The sequence below is a fragment of the Crinia signifera genome, chromosome 2, assembly GCF_055691185.1.
Source record: "Crinia signifera chromosome 2, ASM5569118v1, whole genome shotgun sequence".
Lineage (NCBI taxonomy): Eukaryota > Metazoa > Chordata > Amphibia > Anura > Myobatrachidae > Crinia > Crinia signifera.
The window spans coordinates 111,872,614-111,896,918 of NC_139218.1; the positions used below are offsets into that span (position 1 = coordinate 111,872,614).

The window sequence follows — 24,305 nt, forward strand, 5'->3', positions numbered from 1 at the left end:
AGTCACATGTGAGTGCATTTGTTTCTAAATACAATATATAGATCTATCTCTCCCTCCCTCTCTCTATTATATATATTATTTTTTATTTAATTGATCCACCCGAAGACCTGGAGTTCCTGAACCTATTTTTCCAGAAAAATAGTACTTGTATACAGTGATAGGATGCAGCGATTTCACTCATCTGCGATCAGATGAATCGATGGTTTAATATGAAAGTGCGAAGATTGCAAAAACACTGCATATATAAAATGTAACAATTGGTTTACATTTGTGAAAATGTCTTTATAGCCTACAAAATTGGTTATTATTACGATATATTGGTTGGTATTTTCCACTTTGTCTTGCACCAGAAGAGGTCACTGTTGCCTTTGCAAGACCCAACATTTTTATTGCCGGTCAATGAGACTGTGGTAACAGCAAACTAATTGCAGCAAATATTATTTTTGTTACTAGACATTAGTCAGTACGTACAGTATAATTTCGAGCCCTACCTTTTTTTACCTATTTTACTTATCTATCAACTCAGCAAAGACAGCAAAAACATTTTATAAAACCTTAAGTAACAAATGAAGAAGACATCTCTTTCAGGGACGAGGGGGAAACGAAACAGATTTCATATACAAATTGTAGTAGTGTCAATGAAATTTATTCATAAAAAAAATCTCAAAGATAAAAAAAAAAGAAAAATAATCAAAAGCAAAAAAATGTTCATGACTGTATATATTCTATTTGTCGTTATGATTGTAAGACTGTGAAAAGTAGTTCACTCGGCTGGTAAAACAGCCTGACAGCCAGCGATAAAGCAGGATCACGCATCACCGCTCAATTGCCTCTTTAATATAGGTTTTAACTCTATACAATGCATTAACTTCACTTAACCAATAATCTAAAACTAGCCCTCAAAATAGCAAATACCTGTAAATACAATTTGTAGTTAATTGTACAGATAGGGGGTATCCTATTAACAGTGGTAATTTACCACTGCTAATACTATAGCTTCACCTGGGGCTATCCAATTACACCCACAGTGGCAAAATCCTCCACCCAATGCCAGCACTTATCAGGGAGTACATTTCGGGTGCCTCAGTCAACCAAAGTATAATCCACTAAAAGGCAACCCTTGGAGCCTTGATAACCTTAGGATCCATCGTTTTTTTGGGATCCGAGGTGCTATCATGAAATTTTTGTCTTGTCTCTATTTGGATACTGCGGTAATGACCATTGGTCATAAATCGGGATATTAGGCCATTTCTATTTACAGAAAGCAGATTGCATCCAATTATAAATCGCCCCAAACATTAAAGCCAACCATGTATTTTCCATCATTACCTAAACATAATAAACATTTGAAATATGCTGGTTATGTCACTATCCAAAACAAAATGCAGTAGATATGTTAAATGACAGTCATAAAATAAAATGAATTAACTTGTGCGTATAATAAGGGTTTGCAAGCTGTCCTGGCTTTGTTGGGCCAGTCCAGATGTGCAGGTCACACTATTGACAGAGATTTACAATGAAGTAGATGGAGAATGGATTTTGTTTGTGGCAGTTCATAGGGCAGAGGTTGAAGCTGGAGCTTATTTTGTCCCATTTTTGTCCATATACATTTTAGGAAGTATGAAGTATGGGTTTGTATGAATGGCCTATAAAACTGGTCTTCTGTTCAACATTGTCTCTCCTGTTTGCCAAACACCAAAAAGCTCATCAAAGATAGTTCTTCATTTTAATTTCTTAATAATAATAGACATGGAATAAAAAACTAAATATGACATCTCCATTCTTTTTTGTTTACAGTTTAATAGTACCCAATAATCCATCACATCTTTCAGCAATACTAGCTATTTCAATAGTTACAGTATGTCTGGCATTGTTTTGTCATCTTTCACCTACAATTAATTTGTTCTAGGCTTCTACAATTATCTACTAATAATTCTAAGAATAAACAGACATCAAAGTGCAAATGCTAGAAAAATAATTAAATGAAATGGTCAATCACCACAACTGCCAGCCCATCATTAAACTCAATTCCTGGATGGGGGCCAACTGCAAGACCATCACTAATCACTGAAAGGTATCCAACACCCCTCCCAATAACACATAAGAAACCCATTGGTATACAGTAGGTGGTGCTGCTGAGCCCAGTAAGGTACAATCAGCCTACTGTATGTATAGGCGAGGTGAGTACCCCATAGCATAACACAAGACTGACGCTGCTACAATACTTTCCCACACAAGAATGTAGACAACTAAGAAAACCAAAAAGGGGAAGATGAGCAGGATGCTCAACAAAGCAAGAGACCTCCCAGCCCTGGAAACAGTAATAAAAAACACTAAACTGCACCCAAAACATACACAAAGCACTCACATACCCTGTTCAGATAACAAAAATAACTCATGTAATTGCTGGGTTGCTGCCGGGTTGACACGGGTTGAGGAGCAATGTAAAAGCACCACACCTAATAACCCGGGTTTACCAACCCAGCAATTTATTCCAACCCAGCCAGCTGTATAATAGGATTAGTATGAATGTGCCTGACCTGGGTTGTAGCTGGGTCATACCAGGGATTGACCCTGCATAGTGATCTGAAAGCAGTGTGATAGAGCCATGCCATGCCATAAAGAATCCAAACCTATTGCTACTAAATGTATCCTATATCCTATTGGTGTAAGATACGATAGGCATATTCAATACCTTCTAACTCCCAATACAGCTTTGTAGAGGCCGGGATAACCTGTAGCTTTAAATACGCAAAATGACAAGCACTACAAGAGCCAAAGGTAGCCCATATCGCCTTCGTCACTGCAAGGGCACTGCAACAGAAGCCATGACAGTTGATTGTTAAGCTATAGTGCAATACATTTTTTGTTTGTTTTGCTGTGTTGATAATCAATTTGCAGTTACCACAATAAGGCAATTAAAGCTTATTGCAAAAACAAAAGCGTGAAATGATGACGCATGAAATCACTCACACTGCCTTGAGGTGAATGCATGGTAGCATCACTTTTGCAAAGCCTTTAATCACCACTATACATTAATGTTGGTACTGGTTGACATGTCTGGTCTTACTGGGATTGATAGGAGTTTATATCCATGTTCTCACTTGACGATCTGAATGATGGTTGATAAAGTTTGGATAATTAGTTCAAGCATCAGTTTGTCTCTGAATCCTAACATGCTTCAATTTTATTCAATCAATTCCAAATATAAAAGATACAATATGAGGTGACGTTGAATGCCATAATTTAGTTATTCAGTGCAGCAATCAGTTTGTGCTGGAGAAACGTTAAGCCTGATTCTTTGCTGGATGCAGACATGTCTCTTCTTACTGCAGCAGAGCAATGTGTCCAGGTGCACCAGCTCTATGGCAGCTGCTGTTTCTGCATCAAACAATGGTGTCCTATCAGTATCATGTCAGTGATTCAGTGTCTTTAGAAGCAGGCACTGACAGTAACATGCCACCTTTCTCTTACTTCCCAGGAACGCCCATTAAAATTCATACCACTTGTGTCCAATTCGTTCTACATCTCCATGTTGTAACCTTTGTGGCACATGGGCCCTTATTCTAGTTGACCCGGATGGATGCAGATTTTCGGATGGCCGTCGAGTGTTCTTAGCCACACCCACCGTATGAATTGCTCACACCGTCCGAATGCGCTAAGACGCCAAGCGAACGGACGGGTGGATGTTACATGTGAACAACTGTTACATGTGAACAACTCCCCCATCTGTGGGAACCTCCCCCATCCTCCGATGGTCGCCGACCATCGAATGATGGGCCGAGCAGTCAGACAGCTCCGAGTGCTCCAGACCACTCTGACATTTCTCCGTGCAGACGCAGGGATATGGGTGGGCAGCTGGCATCCGGCTATGTCATATGTCCGCCCCCCACACGTGCGTCCCGGCCGGATTACCATACATACACCCAGCATTTTCATGGGAATGCCCATGAAACGCAGGGCGTACATATATGTTAATGCGCCCAAACAGTCCTTCACGCCCCTCTCCACCCCCTGTTCGTATTGTTCGAAATGCCTTTGCACATGCGCACACACAATACATCGGCCGTCCGACCGAACACGCAGCCGTCTGACTCAATCAGAATAAGGGCCAGGATCAGTGACTCAGATGCATCAGCAGTACTTACATCAATAGCCAACTATGTGAATATCGACGATGTCAATTGTTTTGTTTTTAAACACAGTACCTTTGTCCATTTCTCCACAAAACCTCCTCCTTCATTCAAGCACATATCATTTCCCTTGTTGTACTGGTCTCCTTCCAGTCCATTGTACCAGTTACTGAGTGTAAGCTTCAACTCATCATCACTTCAAAAGTTTCCTCCCAGAAAGTCTTTGAAAAAGGTGAGAATCGCTTGGCCCAAAATCCAGGCTCCAGACTACATGATTGAAATCCTCCCAGGTAGAACTATGACAAATGACGAGTAACCCAGTTGATCTTAACCCTTTGCAGTCCAATTTTTTTTTTTGCAATTCAAACATTTTGGTCTAAATATATAAATTAACTGTAATTTTTTCTTATTCAAAAATTGTCTACATTGAATGTTGAACAATGTTAATATTCTTATTTTAAAGTGGCTCACCACTGTTGAGCTTGATTAGACGTTGGACCAGAAAGGGTTAACATGCACCTTTGTTCAGGGGCGGATTTAGGGATGATGGCGCCCCTAGGCACAACAATAACGCCGTCCCCCACCCCCTGTCTAAGTATATTATTTTTATTGATTATTTATAAGCCCTCATTTGATAATAGCTAATATAATGGATTTAAGCCACTAACTGTGACATGTTCTTTTATTATGAATACATATTTACTAAGTAGGACAGTTTACAGGGGCAGTATCTGCATGTCCTATCCATTTACACTCAATTTAAGATGGAATATAGTACAGTATAGTGGATAAATTGCAGTTATTGGTACATTTTGGGCTGACAAAACCATCACAGGCATCCAAGTGCTGCCCCCAAACATGTGCCGCCCCTAGGCATGTGCCTCACGTGCCTAATGGGAAATTCGGCTCTGCCTTTGTTCATTATTTAACATTTCACAGCATATTGACATACTATGTATACTGGGGTTCATTTTAATGTCGCAAAAAACATCCATAAGAGCACCCCATTCACACAGCACTTAGAAAACAGGCTAGTGGGTGGATGAATGACCTGCACAGTGGAATTACGCAGTCTTTACTTTCTGGATTACCCTCATATATATTATCATATGAATTATGACGATTTTACCAGTCATACAGGTATGTTTATAATCTTGTAATTTCAAGACAGAGCAAAAAAAAAAACCTCTACCCAAACTGTTCCCACATGTTCCTCTCTACTGTTGTACAACCTACATTATATACTACCACCCCAACGTCCCACTTGATCCAGATCGCTTCATTTTTATTTATTTATTTATTATTATTGAACACTCATCTTATACAGCGCAGCAGGTTCCATTGCACTTTCACATGCTCTTAGACCTCTACTTCCTGATCCCAAATCCCACACAGTGGCATAACTACAAAATAAGCACCACTACCCCCCTCCCCCCCCCTGGAATTTTGGCCGGCAAACAGGCAGTCCCCCCACCCAGAATTTTGGTAGGCAGCCCCCCCCCTCCAGCCCTGCCTTACCCCTCCGCTTGCCACCTGAAGATCTACTTGTCTCTGCACTTCTCTTGGACTGGCTCTTAATGATAAATTACCTTCACAAAATGGCTGCCCCTAACAGCAGACCGTTATTAAGGTGTCGGCTGTAATGGGTTGGACATTTTATGAAGGTCATTTTTCATTAAGAGACAGAGCAGAAGCCACTAGAAGTGCTGGGACCAGCAAAAACAAGTAGATCTGCAGGTCCCGGCAACGACAGTGGCATGCAGGGGCGGTGGGGGTAAGGCAGTTCCCGGCGGCATTGCAGCCCAGCGATAGCCCCGCAGACCTCCGGCGCCCTCACTTACTCAGTGCCTCCCCGCCACTGCACGGTCTGCGAGGCTATTGCTACACCACTGATCCCACACATGCCTTGCAAACCTACACATACATGCCTGTCAGGCCCCATGCTCTTCACACTATTCAAAACGCCCTACAAAGATCATCAGACCATAAATGTCTCTAATGGTTTTGATAGCGTGCCATATAAAATGCTTAATTTCTAATTAAGAGATTTGATTGCAATGCCTAGTGCAATGTCAACTCTAAATACAGTAGGACTCTGACTACATAGTAAAGGACAGCCTGATTTAACCATATAAGACTATACAGTATGCTTCCAACAACGTTGCTCCTTCTGAGCCTCGCTTAGACTGTACAAACAATGAAAGTATTACTGTACTATTAAAATGTACATCACAGTAATAAATGTAGCTGCTTTTTCCCCGCTCTTTTGGTTGGCTGTCACTGCTCCAGAATTTGTAACTAGTTTCACACTGATAAGAACAAAGAAGCTTATTTCGAGATCTACTGGTTGTGGTCTGCATTCTGCCTGGACAAGTGCTGCATGTTATAAAACAAATGCCAAAGCTCTTTGGAATCCGTGTACAAAGTTGATAAAAAGCTTACGTGTCATTTTGACTTGGTGTTTATGTCACTACACTGAAGCCTTGTCTGCAGTTTGACCAGTGCATGGCACATGACCATTTGCATTATGGGAATTATGCCTACACATCAAAATCAAGTTGGCTATACATGGTCCTGTAGTATAGAGATGATCAAGTTGAAATCTGTTTCCATATTACACAAAGCTCAGCTCCTCGTAATTTCTGAAAAGTCACTTTGTTTCGGTAACCAAGGTACTGTAGCACACAATTAAGCATTCTATTTAGGCTATTGCTCCAATTTATTTTTATATGTTATCATTATTTAAAACAAAATTTGAATAATAATAATAATAATAATAATAACAATAATAATAATAACAACAACAACATTATTATTTTTCTTATTATTATTGTTAATAATAATAATAATATACTGTACTGGAGTCATTTTAAAGCATTTGTTTATTGACTTTTAATTAATTTATATAATTACTAGTAAGCCTGCACGAAGAAAATGCTTTGAAAGCTAGCCTGCTACTTTGTGATTGCCTCTGTGTAGGGTTGCCAATCCTGGGGCATTTTTTCAATCCCGGAATTCGGGATCCTGGGATTGGCTTACATAAAAAAAAAACACTCCAGCCACCCCGCATATTTACTTACATATGCGATGCGGCCGGGAGGGTGGGTGGCCGATCACTGAAGCCGGGAGGCGGGCAGGTGAGTGGGCAGCCATGTAATGAAGCCGCGAGACAGCAGGATCCAGGAGCTGGCGGGCGATGCTGTTAGTCTGCATCTGCACGCCCAGGACGGGTCTGTGCAGCTGCTTGGCCTTCGCAGCGTGACCTCTGGCCTCATCACGCTGTGCAGAGCCACACTGCCGTGGAAGGAAGAAGCCAGGCAGCGTCTGAGCACACGCTCAGATGCTGTCCGGCATTAGACTGTGCATGCGCAGTCTAATCCCGAAATCCCGGGATTGGAAATTCCAATCCCGAGATTGAAATCCCAGCGTTTTAGGGGCCAAATCTCGGGATCCCGCCAATCCCAGGATTGGCCACCCTACCTCTGTCTGAGAGATTAGATGTAGTTTCACTCGCTGCCAACAGATGGTTTGGCAGTGTTTTGGAGACACAAAAATCAGACACTAGACATATACAGTATACTGTATACTGTAGATGATCAGACATTTCTCCAGTTTGTGCTGCTTACCTCTGCTCCAATAAATCACTGCAGGGATGGAGGCTTACCGCAATTTACTAATCTGAAAGAAGCTTAATACATTTCTGGGATGGCATTACCCTATTACCAGAAATTTGGGGGTCTATTTACTAATACTCTTTTTACACAGAGCATTTCACCCATATTATTGCCCAGGACAAAAACTGGATGGGTTCTTGAAAAATATCACAGTGTTGAAGGCTACCAGGGTACCTGGCATTGTGAATGGGTAACCGGGGTCATCCAACTCAGGTCCCTTTCAAACTCCATGGAGATTAATTTCTGTTCTTCATCCCAACTCAGACACAGGACTTGTGTGTGAAAGGGTTAGCCAAGGAAAGAGATAAATGTTACAGGAGCTGAGTGGTACTTTATCTCCCTCCAATGCTTAGTAAATAGGCCCCTTTGGCACTGCCATCTCAAGTTGCTGGGTACTTTGCCATGTGACTTTGACCATTTGCAAGCAATGCCAGTAAGGTAGAAAAGAGCCTTGGATAAGTGTAACTCCTCACCTTTATTTTGGTGTATCAGGGGACTACATTACTATGGGGACCTACACTTATATTATATATTATATATAACACCAATACTGTTAAAAAGTTTATGGAGTTTGACTGCAAGAATGGCATTTGTTCCCAGAGAGCTACCTCTTCTCAACCTTGAGGAGTTCCAGGTTGAGAGGAGGTATCCTTTTTATTCTCTCTGCCCACCCTGGGCCTCCTATTGCAGTGCGCAAGCGGCAATGTAAAGTATTAGTAGCTGCAATAGTGTTAGTGGGAGGGCTCAAGGGGATAGCTGCTTTTCAGGGCAGAAGCATTGAAGTGTCCGGAATGTCAGTATTTGCTTTTACAACTTGAAGCAAGTGGTATACATGATTAATGGGGTCTCTATACAATAAATAATATTCCACAGAAGGAGGGGGAATGTATTCCAAATATTTTGCTGGTAAAACCTTTAGAAAAATTGCAGTTTTCTGAGGTTTTACTACATCTATATACTTCCGCAGAAGATATCAGACACATATTCTGCAATCCATTGCCAAAACAGTCACCATGAGATTCTATTGGGCTGCAAAGTAGCCGCACACATCAAGCTCTGAAATGGCATTAGCTATAAAAGCTTATGGGATACTTTTCACACCAATCTGAGCTCTGAAGTAGCAGTGGATATCATAGGTGCCGATTTATGTTTTTGCTGGTGGGTGCTCAAGCCAAAAATATAGAGGAGTAGCTTCATGAGGAAGGGGTGTGCCACAAAATAATACCAATTTATATTACGGAGCACAGTTGTCTCCAATATTCATATTACGGCATCAGACTTCCACATCCATAAATGCCTCCACAGTGCAGGTACATAAATGTCTCCACAGTGCAGGTACATAAATGCCTCCACAGTGCAGGTACATAAATGTCTCCACAGTGCAGGTACATAAATGCCCCCACAGTGCAGGTACATAAATGCCCCCACAGTGCAGGTACATAAATGCCTCCACAGTGCAGGTACATAAATGCCCCCACAGTGCTGGTACATAAATGCCCCCACAGTGCAGGTACTCTGCGGACAGAATACACTCTTCCCAGCATACTGTGTTCCAGGTGGCGGGTCCGGCAATGTGGGTGCTGCAGCTGCAAATTAGCAAGTTAATATGGCGTTCCAGCAGCGGGACTCGGGTCCGTGGGTGCTCAACAATTTCCATGGGTGCTTGGGCCCTTGAGCACCCACAGAATCGGCACCTATGGTGGATATAATAAAAAATAATATGAGCTGTGCAGAACAATCTACGGAGAGGGATGCAAAGCATCCCTTGCCGTTTACAAGTTCCTTGAGCATGTACAGGCCAATGGCCACATATACATGCCAACCCTCAGGCCAGGAATGTCAAGTTGATGCATCAGCGGGACAGCTGTGTATGGTGGAGCTGTCCAATTGCAAAGAAGATGATGTACACAAATGAAAGATCCTGCATTTAAATATGCAATGATGTCTGTAATGATCACAATGTGAATGTGATCATCAATAAACCTTGTCCACAGTGTCCATAGGGCCAGCATTGTGAGGCAGTAATGTTTGCCTATGTGCTACATGATAAAAATCTATTTTTTTCCTACTGACCTTATCAACATACTCTTAATAACTGATTACTGTCTGTATGTAAAGTCAGTGAGCTATAGTATAAGCCACATACCTATCTTCTCAATATTTCATAGTACATACATTCACAATAATCTTCCCCTTCTGCAACTTCTGCAATGACTTTCCATGACTGCCTATAACACAAGGTTTGAAGTCAATTTGCCAAATATGAACCATTATAATAATGGTGTGCATACCTTCTTAAACCAAACTGTAGGACATTCTCTTAATGATGATCTTAAAAATTATGGGCACATCTGTTGCTTTGCAATATTACACCTAACCAGAATAGAAATCCATTTTGAAGGACAATAAAGCTCAATGGGTCGCAGATACCAATATTACTTAAATGATCCTTACAATCTACAGGAAATCATTATCTTGTTATTTCCGTCCAAAATGGAAGATCACAAATACAAATACCAATCTCCCCTATTATTTCTAGAGTATTTTGAATCCTGGGCACAGTTACTGTAAAACGTGCAGCAGTTCTACAAATTAAGTTAGCTTTCTTTCTCCTAGATCTGTCTGTCTCTCCTGGATATTTAGCTTCCACGGTGGCAAAGAGGCTGCAATTGGGGCTACCTGAATATGTTATAATATGCATCAATGTGTCCTGCTAGATTGGAAAGCTCCATATGGTATGTCCATAAAAATGGTAGTCATACTGTAATTTTGGAAAGATGTTGATTCGAGGGCTGAATGAATAGATTCAATTAGTGTTCATTATCTGTTGCTCCAGATCCCTCAGGACTGCCAATAATTTATAGTCTATTCATGCAATAATTTGTGGCCAGGTTGCTCATCCATATTGCTGCCTGTATAATCAGGCTATAAATTAGATTGGTCCTTATACTACTGAAAGATGGAGCACAAAAAGCACATAAACCCATTCACAAATGTGTACAGTTGCAATATACAGAGCACATTGGGGCAGATGTATTAAGTCTGGAGAAGAGATAAACTGGAGATAAAGTGGAGATAAAGTGAAAGGAGATAACGTACCAGCCAATCAACTCCCAACTGTCATTTTCAAACACAGTTCATTGGCTGGTGCTTTATCTCCTTTCACTTTATCTCCAATGTATCTCCACTTTATCTCTTCTCCGGGCTTAATGCATCTGCCACCCTATATGTTACCACCAAAAAGCACTGTACCATTGACTGGCCTCATTGCAACATGTACAATAAAAAAGATATTCAATCTGTTTTACATACTATGTCTCTGCCTCCAATTAAAGAAGAAATCTCTCTGAATTTAGGTTGTAATGTAAATGTTAGTATTAATTAATAATAAAGTAATAAAGTTTATGACACGAGTGTGTATGTGTATATTTTTTTTTTTTTTTTTTTTATTCATTCTTAATCATGGTAGCTTTCCTTCGGCTAAGTACAGTACCTATGTTATCAATAATCTATATTCAGATGCATTGGAGAGAGGTACTGTAAATATACTGTGTTGTTGATATAGTGAATTTTACTGTAGGTTCCCATCTGAATGAGGTCACCTTGCCACTACATTTGAATAAAATGCGTGCTCTTGTTTTTATTTTGTGCGTGTGTATACTGTATATATAAATGCATACACACATACAGACTCGCAATATTCCCTAACCTTGCTTGCAAGTTTAAATCGATGTACAGCATAAAATCAATTACAACTAAATTAAACGCTTGGGTTAGTCAATATTCAGCTTCAAACTCAGAGGGCAGTATGGTGAAGCAGACATAATCCAAAATATATATTCTATTCATTCGTCACATGAAGCTGTCTAGCAAACATTTAATGTTCTGTTGCGATAAGGCACAATGTTTCTCAAAATATATTGCGGCTCTATAAATAAATAAAAATATTTATGGCCATTTATATGATTTGACCAAGAAGTCCTCATGACGAGAACCAAGTCAGAATCCAGGTGGAAGCTTTATCTTAAATGTTAGTACTGTATGTTGCATCATATTGCTGCATTTTGGAGAAAATGCAATTTGGGTGTGGTTAGTGGGTAGATAATGTTGAGTATTATTATCATAACAAATTATAATAAAGTACATATTTTATAATAATTAAAGATAAGTGAGTTAGAGGGTCTATGTTTTAACCCTTAGAGAGATATAAAGTGGAAATACAGTACCATCCAATCAACATCTTACTTTATAAACCATAGCATGTAACATGGTAATTAGGAACTGATTGGCTAATTCTTTGGGGGAAATTTACTGCACCTTGGGTCCCGTTTGAGTGCGTTGTATAAATAAAATAAAACTTACTTCCAATCAGAATCTATTTAGCATTCAGAACAGTGGTTCTCAATCCTCGGTCCTCAGGGCCCCCAACAGTTCATGTTTTCCAGGTCACCATGCAGGTGCACAGGTGCACTCATTATTCAATGACACATTTTAAAAGATCCACAGGTGGGGCCAATTACTTCACTTGTGATTCTGTGTGGAGACCTGGAAAACGTGAACTGTTCGGGGGTTTTGAGGACCGAGGTTCTAGAAGATAATAGTATCTGATTGGTAGCCAATAGCAATATCCTATCTGAACTAGAACTCTCATCTTAGTAAATATACCCATTTATCTCCATTCACTTTATCTCTCTCCAAGTCTTAGTACATGGACCTAATTTTTTACTACAGCATTCAAATTCCAACACTGTTACTATTTCTTCCACCAGTACACCAATAAACCAACTTTTAAGATACTTAAAAAAAAAGTTGTAGAAGCATGATTATGTTGTACAGATTGACATTATTATCTAAGCAACTAAAGATACAGTAAAGCTAATTGATGAATCCTTTCTATGATCCAATGTACATTTTGCTCCTAGTTGTAATGTTAGTCACTTAATCCTAATGTGCAGAAAATGTTAAGTTTGTGCAAAAATGATACCTTGAACCTGCATGTTCAATATGTTTGTTTAAAATTCATAATAGATAAGATCAGTGCATGAAGCAGGGTGGTCCAGGCACAGGGTGGTCTTGGAACTGATGATAATAGATATATAATAGGCTGACAAAGTGTGACGGATGGGCGAAACACCACAAGAAAGAAGGAATAGCAGGACAGAGCCTTGTTGAACACATTGTTGGTTGTAGTAAGGTGTGAAATGCTAATATGAGGTAATATATTAGCGTGTTACACAGAATGCAGGTTAATGCTCTTGTTATACATAGTGACTAAGAGAGACTAACATAATGTATGATTCATTTTTTGGATATGACTAAGTGCTACAACCATGTTTGCTTCTGGAAATGCGATCCAAAATTTCTAGAAAAAAATTAGCTTTTTTTGGTCCAAACTTGGAGGTAACAACAGGGTACAAGCAAAACCATCTCAAGTATATAAAATATTTAAACATTATGTAAATGTAAGAGATAATACTGTAGTAGAGCATAATAGGAATACTCTAAGAATAAGATGGGTCAAAACAGGCTTTTCATTATGGTGAACAACAAAGTATTATATACCTACCAGTAGTAAATACAAATCCATAGGTTGCACAGTTTCTGTTTAAGCTTGCTTACAAAGTTGGTAATTGCTATAATCCATTGGGACTTGTAATGAAAAGCATCAAACTCTTCTGTATAGATGTTACTTGCCAGCTTTCCCCAACCTGAAAGCTGGAATGTCAAAATACCAAGGCCAGTTCCAGCAGATCCAATCAAGAGGCCCTTCTACTCACACAAGTTTTATAGAAAGAAGCACTTTTCCAGGTGTCTGCATCCTTCACACTTAAAACCAGCAAGGTCTGGTGGTGATCTGGTGACACTGGTGGGGGATCCCTCCTATAACTACTTCTCAGGGAGGCATTTTCTTGGAGATGGGTTGTCCTAATTTTGGACAGCCCCTTCTAGATGGCTCAAACATTTAAGAGGGACAAATAAGGAGGAGACATAAAACTATATAAATTGGCCAATTTACTATAAATATTGATAAATATATATAGATATCTATCTATCTATCTATCTATCTATCTATATATATATATATATATATATATATATATATATATATATATATATATATATATATGGAGCAAGTGGGTACGGCTTTCCCTGTCATGATATTCCTGCCCCGAGTGCCCGCAACAGGGAACCGCAGTTACCTCATTAAACAAACTTCATATAGAGCAGCACTCCAGATGACTTAATAAATTACAGCATGTTAGTATGGTATTTAAAAAGGTAAATAATAAGCGATATTTGCGCTGATTATTGATAAAACCATTTTTCCTTTATAATGTTCAGTGTGTGTGTGAAAAGTGTAAGCGGATTGTGGAAATTACTGGAACTGTTGCTTTAAAGACATAATCCTCCATTTAATCACAGAAGTCAGACCATACATTGAAATGTTTTGCAATAAATACTGAACGAGCAGAGGACTCTGGGGCAGAGGAGTAGACAATCAGATTTGATCATAGATAAAGTGATTACATCAGTTCATACTCAATGGAAAGATGATAAAAATCAAAACCTCATTTGTAGGCATCCATTCATTTTACATGCATAACACTTTTCCAAAGCAACTAAAACTATAGACGCAGATGTGGTGAACAAGTCAAAACAGTAAGAACATCGATTAATTGCGCAGTCCAGCTGTCCTTTAGTAAAGTCAGGAAGCCATGTTCTGTTTCCTTTTTTAGACAGGAACTGGTAAAGTATGCTCTAAGGTATTTTAACTGCTTCTGGATAGAAGGTAATAAATCCCACAGGTCAAATTCACTAATGTCGAAACACTAAAGGGTCTCTTCTTAACCTAAATTGAATTAGTGTGTTAACCCATGAACTAAAAAGTATTACATGTATAACACAAAAGTAATGTAGTAAACTTTATTTCTTGTATCATGTATAGTAATTCAGTTTAGCCATCCAGCTTTACAAACCAACATTCAGAAACCATGTATTGTATATTGTGCACACCGTTTATTTGGCATAAGACAGACATTGCGTCCTATTGTGTCCCAAATACAAAGCTGTGGTAATACATTGCAGTGTGTACCGTCCCATGTCAACTGTATTGGAACACTGCTTATTCTTCCTAATTATGAACATATGTAAACATTCTGAATACTGCCCAATATAATCATCCACCAAATTACATATTGTATATTTTATACAGAATGTAGACTATTTATTTATATGCAATGACTACATATTGTATGTATCACAGCTTTACTAACAGATGTTGTTGTTTGTCTGGCAGAGTAGGGGTTAATAACTATTGGCAAAGGATTCAGGGCAGTATGGGAACAATCCAATCCTCCAAGCTGTCTCTGCTACTCGTGCGCAACAGATTCATATTTTTTTCTTTTTTTTTACAAAAATAAAAAATAAAAAGCAGCAGTGATATGTGCCTTTGGCATCAACAGAATAGCTATTTCCAGGCATGTGTTGTATACAGTAAGCACACTTGCTGTGCAGACTACTACACCACAGTTGCCTTATTATACAAATCAGCTCCAGACTGCCAATACATTTATTTTATGTTAGGTTTTTTTTTCTGCTTCATTGTTTTTTACTGTCCTTTTTTTTGTTTCATCTAACCCATGGTTTACTGAACATTATAGCATTAAATCCATGTGTTGCAGACTGGGTATGACAGCAAAACACTCTTGTACTGGCAAATGAAAGAGGAACAAAGCTTTAAAAAGACACCCCTCCCCTATTCTGTCATGAGATTCTGACCTTAAATAAGCCGTATAGCTACAGTAATATAAGGTAGAAAATACAATTAGAGGAAATATATAGAACAAAAAGAAAGCAATAACTGACACTAGTCAGCAATGTTCCCAAAGCCTATCCTGCATTATGTATTTCGCATTCACACCTGAATTACAAGTTGCCATTTGTCAAATATGAATACCTTACATGTTTATATGATTATACAGTCTTAGGTGTTGAGTAAATACCAGTAAGACACAAGTATTTGGTTTAGGTAAAAGCTGGCAGTTTTGCATTGACTAATACTCTACAAGCTTTAAACGTAATGCGCTTTAATGCGTGAAAACACCCAATTTTTATCCTGTAAGAAGTTATTTTGCTTTGCAGGATGAACACTGGCACTGAAAGAAGATTACGGAGAGTAGGAACCACTTAATAACGAGAGCTTCTTAACTCTTCAGGGAGTTGTGATGGATTGTTTGATGTGTGCCATCGTGCCGGGAAACTCATGAATCGAAGCAAATAATGGCACACAGCACCGCACAAACACTATTGTTTCAGCAATACTTTTTTCAACTTCCATCCAGGCTTTGAAAGGTTAATAAAACACACAAATACTGTAGATATAGGAGAGACAATGAACCTGGACCACACCTTCCATTGCATGGGGCATTTCCTAAAATGTATGCAACAGGCAGACAGGAACCTACCATTTAAAAGTAGGTTAAAAAATCACAAGCACTGTTTTAGAGCAGACAAAAACACCTGTCAAAAATATTTAAAAAGAAGTGCGTAAAAGTGTTTTCATCTATCGAGTTTAGAAAGCAATGGAACTGTCTTTTGAGGTGTTCCATATCTAACAAGGTTTAACTTGTTTCTGTAAGTAAAATGAACACTTAACAACGGGAATGTGTAAATGTCCTAATATAGGGTTACTGTCTCTAAATGCACCTCGAGCAGTGTCTGATAAATAGTTGTAGCGATAGCCAGACCCACATAAGCTTCAGGGTTAGGAGTGTCTCAAACTGACTCGAAAAACAGATTGCAAATGGTATAACCTACAGTGCATGGCCAGCTGTAGTATTCAGGATCAATGTGTATTAAAGAGGTGTATTCTTCTGATCTACTAATACAAAACTTTAGACACTTGCTATAATATCAGTAATTACAGATTGGAGTTTGCAGGCTTATTCTCACCTGTGCTTCTGTGGGTTTGACAATCACAAGGTGGTGAAATCCTGGATCATCCAGTTGTTCCGTAGCCTCTCACAGCCCAGTCCACAGAGTACTTTGAAATCCAGCTGAGCCATTCACATGTCTGTGCTCTCATTCACTGGTTTCAGGAGTTGTGAGCTCCAGCTCTAAAGCTGACTCATAAGGCAGGACTATTCTACAAGGTCCTAGTGCCTTTCTGACATAAACCAGGTGTGTTTCACATTCTTTTCTTTTTTTTATTCTCTGTACAGTGAATGCAGGGATAATCCAATTTCAGTTTAACAGATATCTAGGAAATAAAGAATAAAAGACCACGGGTTTTGCGAATAAACATGCGGATCTTGAATGCATCCTCTTCTAGACTGCAGAAGAACAGCTGATAATAACCCCCTATAGTGATGCTGGAGTTTAAACTGGGATTACGTCTGAACCTATCAGCATCAACCCAGCAGTAGTGTTTTCAAATAATCACCAGTCAAAATAACTTAACCCTTCAGGTCTTTCGAGCGAATGCCAAGAATAACACAAAGATGCAGACTATTATAGTCTACTATATAGTGTGTAATAATAGTGTGTATTGTTTATTTTTGTATATATTTATATTTTATACAATAATGTTGCAATGTTATATTGTCTTTAGTGTAAACCATTTTCCATCTCATGTACTGTCATTAGCTTTTCCTTTAACGTATTCATTACTGCTCCATAGAAACGCTATATAGCAAGTTAAAGAAAATCATATTACCAAAAGCTGACAAAGAGGCGCAGAACTTTATAGTCTCAGTTGATGGATGGGGTTTATACATGATATTAGTTGTTGTTATTATTATTATTGTTCTATTATACATTATATATTGTATCTACATATAATGAAAAGATAAACGGTTTAAACACATTGCATCTTTGTCACAGAACAGTTTGGTGATTGAGGGGTAGATATATGAAGCAGTGATAATGGAGAAGAAGTGATAAAGGGGTAGTTTTATGAAGCAGTGATAAGGGAGGAGAAGTGATAAAGTGCCTGGTACTTTATCACCAGCCAATCAGCTCCTGATTGTTAAGTTACAGGCTGGGTTTAAATAGGAGCTGATTGGCCGGTGATAAATTACCAGGCACTGTATCACTTCTCCTCCCTTATCACTGCTTCCTAAATCTACCCCAAAGTGCCTGTTACTTTATCACCAGCCAATCAGCTCCCGCATGTTAAGTTACAGGCTGGGTTTAAAAAGGGACAGTTTGGAGCTGATTGGCTGGTGATAAAGTACCACCCATATTATCACTTCTCCTCCCTTATCACCACTTCATACATCTACAGATGGAGCGGCTCTCATTAGCTCTATTGCCATCTGCCGCCACTCACCAGCCGCCATTCTGATGGAGCCCGCCGCCACCCTCTGCCTCCTCCCCACCACTCCCCTGCCGCTGTCCGCACCCCCCCACACCCTTCAGGGAGACGGGTAGGGTGTCCCCCATCCACCGCCGCATGAAGGGGACGCGCATGCTTGTGATACGCTCGCGCATCCCCGTCAGATGCATCGCCTCTCCGCCAGCGATCACCAGCTCAGGGAATCTGGGCTGGCTGAGAGGCGCTACATCTGTATCCCATAATAACCAGTCAGTTGTGATTCTTTACCTCGTTACCTTACAGTATCGTAAAGTTATTTCAGGGATCGATATTGTCCAATCTAACTAATGAAAATAATTGCTAACCACATGTATCCAAACCACATATACTGTAGGAATACATACAATATATAGGGGCAGATGTATTAAGCCTTAACAAGGGATAAATGCAAGGGTGATAAGGAGAGATAAATGTCCAGCCAATCAGTAACTGACTTTTTTCAAACACAGCCTGTAACATGGCAGTTAGCAGGTGATTGGCTGGACGTTTATATCTCCTTATCACGCTTGGATTTATCTCTTGTTAAAGCTTAATACATCTGCCCCATAGTACCTAATATATATAGGACCTAAAGCGATCCTCTCCTTCCTCAAAAAATAGTTGATACATTTAATAAAGACTCAATTATTAACAGTTATGTATTTATTAACATTTATTTATATAACATCAACACATTCCATTGTGCTATCTATCATGAAAGGTTCAATTCATAACCTGCAGGATTTTTCTCACTATAATATTTTACAGTTTAGAGGTGATAATGCCGAATATTAACATTAAGAGTGTTTTAAAATATGGTGCTTGCAGTTTGTGTGACACTATGGATGGAATATTCAGGAATTTGAAAGGAAAGAGATCAAAGAATGATGTATCCAACAGCATATTCCCAGGCTGCAATTGGATATGTCTGATACTTTCTTAAACCAAATCAACATGTTTTTATCAATTTCATTATTTAACAATAGTTGCCAGATTTCTGCGAATGACAGATTTAAGAACAGGTTCCTTCAGCTCACACTATGTAATAAGCAGAGAAAAAGGCTATTTCATTGCTTCAATGAGTTTATAAAGAGCTATGTCTCACACACTGAATGTATCTGCTTGTCCCTCCCGTTTACACTTCTATGAAGACAGTGGCCTCAATTAATTTTAAAAAGGGCAAAAAGTTTGGCTTTTCATTTCATTGTTAAATGGTGCCATCTCAGGATGGCATTAGTTACTGTATACTGGGCAAAGGCTGACAACTTCTTTGTATCCCACATGGTTCAAAAAACTATGTTATACATTAGCTGCAAAATGTGTGTATATGCCAATCATGCATGTGCCCATAATGTAAGAATAGGTGCCGATTCTGTGGGTGCTCAAGGGCCCGAGCACCCACAGGAATTAATGAGCACCCACGTGCTCATAACTCCAGAGTCCCAATGCCGGGCCACTGTATTTGCTTGTTGAGCTTTTCAACAGGCTTGAGCACCCACCAGCAAAAACATAAATCGGCACCTCTGAATGTAAGTGCTTTCAATGTGCAAAAGGGGGACATTGCAGCAGCACATCATTATGTATTGCTGCACTTTGCATTGATACAGTACATCATGAAAGTCATCGCATACCTACTGCCACCCATGATGAACACCTTAGTTTGATTGCAATGTACTCTTATAGTTGTATAGAAATTCAAATGCGAATTTAATAGGTCAACCATTCCCTTCAGATTTCATGTGTTTTTGCATATTCTATTGGCCTGCATGTATTTAAGCCAATGACGATAATTGCAGCAGTTTTGGTTCTGGACCTATAAATAAGATTAAAAATTACATTTATTTTAGGTTCACCTCTAGAAACATATTGTACTATACACATACCTCCCAAATTTTTTTTTTTGGGGGGGGGGTTCCTAATTTTGGGGGCGTGGCTTATACTCGTGGCTCTCCTGTGAGGCCACGCCCCCATTTAACGCTATGGGGGCATGACCCAGAGGCGCTGTGAGCCTCTAGCCATGCTCCCAGCCCCTTGGCTACGGGAATAGATGATGTGCGCATGCTTAGCAGCCGACAGGGGGGGCTCAACAGCCCCCCCTCACCGCGGGACACTGCCGACCGCGGGAGGGACAGCGGGACAGGCCCTGATAATCGGGACTGTCCCGCTAAAATCGGGACTGCTGGGAGGTATGCTATACATGTGTATAAATGCATTTGTGTATGTTGTGTATAGGTTTAGGTTTGCTCAGGCATCTAATGCCTTTCTTAGTTTTATAATTGGTTACTGATGCTATAAGGTTACTGGGCCAGATTATAGGTGAGGCGGACATGGTGGTCACCCAAGGCAGCCAAAAATATGACAGCTTTGTGGCCCTAGCATATCACCACATGTCTGGGGATTTGTCTCTCTCCCCCCATTGTAGTGGGCTCACTATGTACTATGGTGTCTGTGTTATTTACATTTGTTTGTATTTAGGAGCAGTAGCTGTACTACCAGCAGTACCATGTTATGTTTTTGTGTGTTTTTTGTTTTTAGTATTTTACCTAGATTCATATGATGATGGGATCGGGCTCTAGTGTACAGTATATAGAATTTCCCAGGACAGTCACCAACTTTTGCTACTAACCAGGGTCCCTCCACACATGATGTAATACAATGTGATGCTGTCCATCATTGTAGAGTCCAGAGACAAGATAAGATCCTTAGTAGAAGCCATTCATTTTATTGTTGGAGTCCCTCACAAATTAGTTCCCTAATCCAGCCCTGTGAAGTTATCTCATGCTTAGTCTCCATCAGCTTACATTAATCGTCTGCTTGGCATTACAGAATTTCCAGAGAGAGCTGAAACATTGGTACTTGTAGCTGGAAACTATACAACTATAACACTTTGGCTATCAAATTCAATAAATTTAATAACACAAAGACAGATTTACATCATAGGATGTTTAGTCATGGCCTTTGGGCATATTCTGTTATCTGACTTTTATTAACAAGAAATATCACACAGCTACAGTATGTTCTCCTAAATAATATTTTTGCTGTGTTGATGGCAGTTAAGTGTATATTGTTCCAAACTTTGTATAAAGGGAATTATAGGAAAAGAGAAAGACACAAAGGCACTGTACAGAAATCTGCACCTATCTGCTTTCAAGTGTATTTATTATTATTCCTTAGGGCCAGATGTATCAAGCTTCAAAAAGTGATAACATGGGCCCTTATTCTGATTGATGCGGACTTTACCGCGTTCTTACGGATTGCGTCTTTACGGCGTCTGCGCATGCGTGTAGAACGCTACGCGCATGTGCCACGCCTTGACTCGGTACCAGTTCGGACAAAGACCGTCCAAAACTGGTCACCGCAATCAGTCGGGAAATAGGGGCGTATTATGGGCGTCATGCGGAATGACACATGGGCGTAGTTTCAAAGTGGGCAAAACGGGGCGGAAACATGGGCGGACACGGGGGAGTACACTTATGTTGGGGGGCGTACATTCGGAAACCACTCCGAATGCACGCGAGCAAAAAGGGCTGAAATGTGCGGTGTCCACAAGTGTACTATTGCTTTGCGGACACCACTCGTTCATGCGGTAGGCGAACGTACGCCTAATGACTACAACCATTAACACCTGAACCCAATACAATCTACTCCTTTACTCATTACTCACTAATAGGACGCTTGTCAGTGCTTTAATTGAAACCATTGCACTTACATTGCTGTAAGGGTTAATGTGGGCAATGCATGTGTTAGGCATGCTTGTAAGGATATATTGGCATCTAATTGATTCCAATTCCAAATAAGCTGTTTTTTATGAGGATAGGTAATTGAATAAGTGGGTCATGTGATGTATTGCAGAAGATACTTCATAGTGGGTTGTTTGGCGTAAATACTCCGCTTACGTGCGGTAGCACCGCTTGGCTCCCGTTCGGATGCGGTATTCCCGAGCATACTCTGTAATACTCTGTAATACCGTGCCGAATCGGAGTGTTTCTCCCGCACACGCATGCTTTGTATGTCGTCCGTAAACACGCCCTGTTCTTAAAGAGTGAGTCCGTCCGAATGCGGAGGACACGTGGGCGTTTCGACGGACGATGGCCGCATGCGGCAAAACACCGTGGCGTGCGGACCGCTCCGTAAGAATGCGGGAATTTCCGCACAGATCAGAATAAGGGCCATGGAGAGTGATAAACAACCAGCCAATCAGCTCCTACCTGTCATGCTACAGTCTGGGTTTCAAAAATGACACCTAGGAGCTGATTGGCTGGTTGTTTATCACTCTCCACTTTATCAATTTTTAAGCTTGATACATCTGGCCCTTGATGTGAAATTTACAGATATTCTCTAGCCAGAATGCAAAAAAATCTGTTCTGTTCCCATCTTTAACATCCAGTAAAAAAGAGTGGATTCAAATTATCATGGCTGGTTATTCCTGTCCTGATCCAGGCTGTTTTATTGTACCAAGAACGAGCACTACTATGCAGGAGAGTTACATCCACAGTTTATTATTATTTATTTATTTACAGTTTCTTTTATAGCGCAGAAGATTCCATTGCGCTTTCACAATCATACCTATTATTACCTCCTAACAGGCAGCTCAGCTGTGGGCAGTGATTTCATCAAAGCTGTTTGGTATAAACAAAAAATCATTTATAATATGGGATGAATAGATAGGAGAAATTTGATTGTTAAAGAACTTTGTTAAACTGTAACTCGTATATTTATAGTTTAAGAAATAATCTAGATTTAGCATTTCTAACCATTTAGTTATTTTCCGTTAAATAAACTGATTTTTATGCAATTTATCTTTATTGATTTGCCTATGTATTTTGAGCTGGAAAGACAATGGTAAAGCACTTTGAGTCCTATTGGGAGAAAAGTGCTATCTAAATATCATTATTATTATTATCAATATCTACTTCTTGCATGTACTGTAATAGCAAAAACAATCATTTGTAAAGTGAATTGTGAAATTGCATATATGGTAATCTACCCGTCATGAGCTACAGAGATAAGGAAAGTGGTTGAATATATTCAGAATACTCTATATATGAGGCTTATAGTGTAAATCAGCTATTTCATACATTGTAAAATGGTGTTATGGTGATGTCACAGCTCTTTGGTACATCATTACAATGAAAAACAATATCAGCTTGGTGTGTTTGTGCCCCCTAGTGGATAAAATGACAAAAAGGTATTTAAGTGTCTGGGTAGCTGAGGCTAAGTTCACCCACTATCAACTGTCAGACAGGTCAACTCCCACGCTTCAAGGACAAAAAGACAATTAGAACAAAAAGCTGTTATTTGCACAGTAGCCTGTGTTTTATTCCCTTCCCTGTGTCTTTTCCTCTTTCTGTCCTCCTGGAGTATATTCATTACAGAATTACTACATTGTGGATTGTTCCAGAGCCTACTGCAGTCTTTATTTCTCACTGCGTATTTATAGCAACGTTGTCTGGTCTCGTGAATGGCACCCGGCGCTCAAAACCGTATTCTGACATGCTCAAGATAAGAGGCCCAGTGGGAAGTAAATAATAGGTTTAACTCCTTTACTGCTATTGGTGCAGCAGCACGCACAAAGCAAATCGAATAAACAGACACAACTTAGGTTAGCATGTGTGCATTATTAGGTTTATTGTTTATGAAGATGCACATTACACAGGTGCAACTGGCCTCTGTATGCTATCCATATGCAGATATTTAATTAGTTAATTTTTTGGATTGAAGATAAATACACTATGCCATACGCCCATACGCTGTGTAATAGAGATATACAAATATATTTCAGTACACAGAAAAGCACACAACAACCTCAGCCATGTGTTCATTTCTGCTCCTTTGAAGAAAATACGGTAATCCCTTCTAAATATTATTTCTCTGATTCATGTTGATAAATCAAGTTACACAATGAGAAATATATGTGATAGTTCCAAACATATTTAAGCCACTTGCATTTCAGTTTTATATAATTTCAATCTACTGTATCGATCTGTCTGTCTGTCTATCTATCTATCTCTCATAGGCTGTCAATGTTCCAAACACAGCTTTGCATATTATTATTGTTCACAGTTATTTAACCTTGAGGTTATGGGTTTGATTCCCACCATGGACCTAACTGTGTGGAGTTTGTATATTCTCCCCGTGCTTATG

General features: G+C 39.6%; 1 protein-coding gene across 4 annotated transcripts in view; it reads right to left on the minus strand.

The window, feature by feature from the left end:
* The window catches only part of NGF (nerve growth factor), a 78,302-nt gene extending 61,171 nt beyond the window's left edge, over nucleotides 1-17,131 (minus strand). For 2 of the 4 annotated variants that reach the window (XM_083172718.1, XM_083172716.1), the window contains exon 1: nucleotides 16,760-17,131. Coding sequence is in view for 1 of the 4 variants with exons in the window: in XM_083172714.1 (XP_083028840.1) it covers nucleotides 13,374-13,394 (21 nt within the window). In the remaining 3 variants the exon portion in view is untranslated. Of the gene's footprint in view, nucleotides 1-13,373; nucleotides 13,654-16,759 lie in introns of those variants that run through there. The other 2 variants (XM_083172714.1, XM_083172717.1) reach the window with 1 other exon arrangement.
* Nucleotides 17,132-24,305: the final 7,174 nt, after the last annotated feature.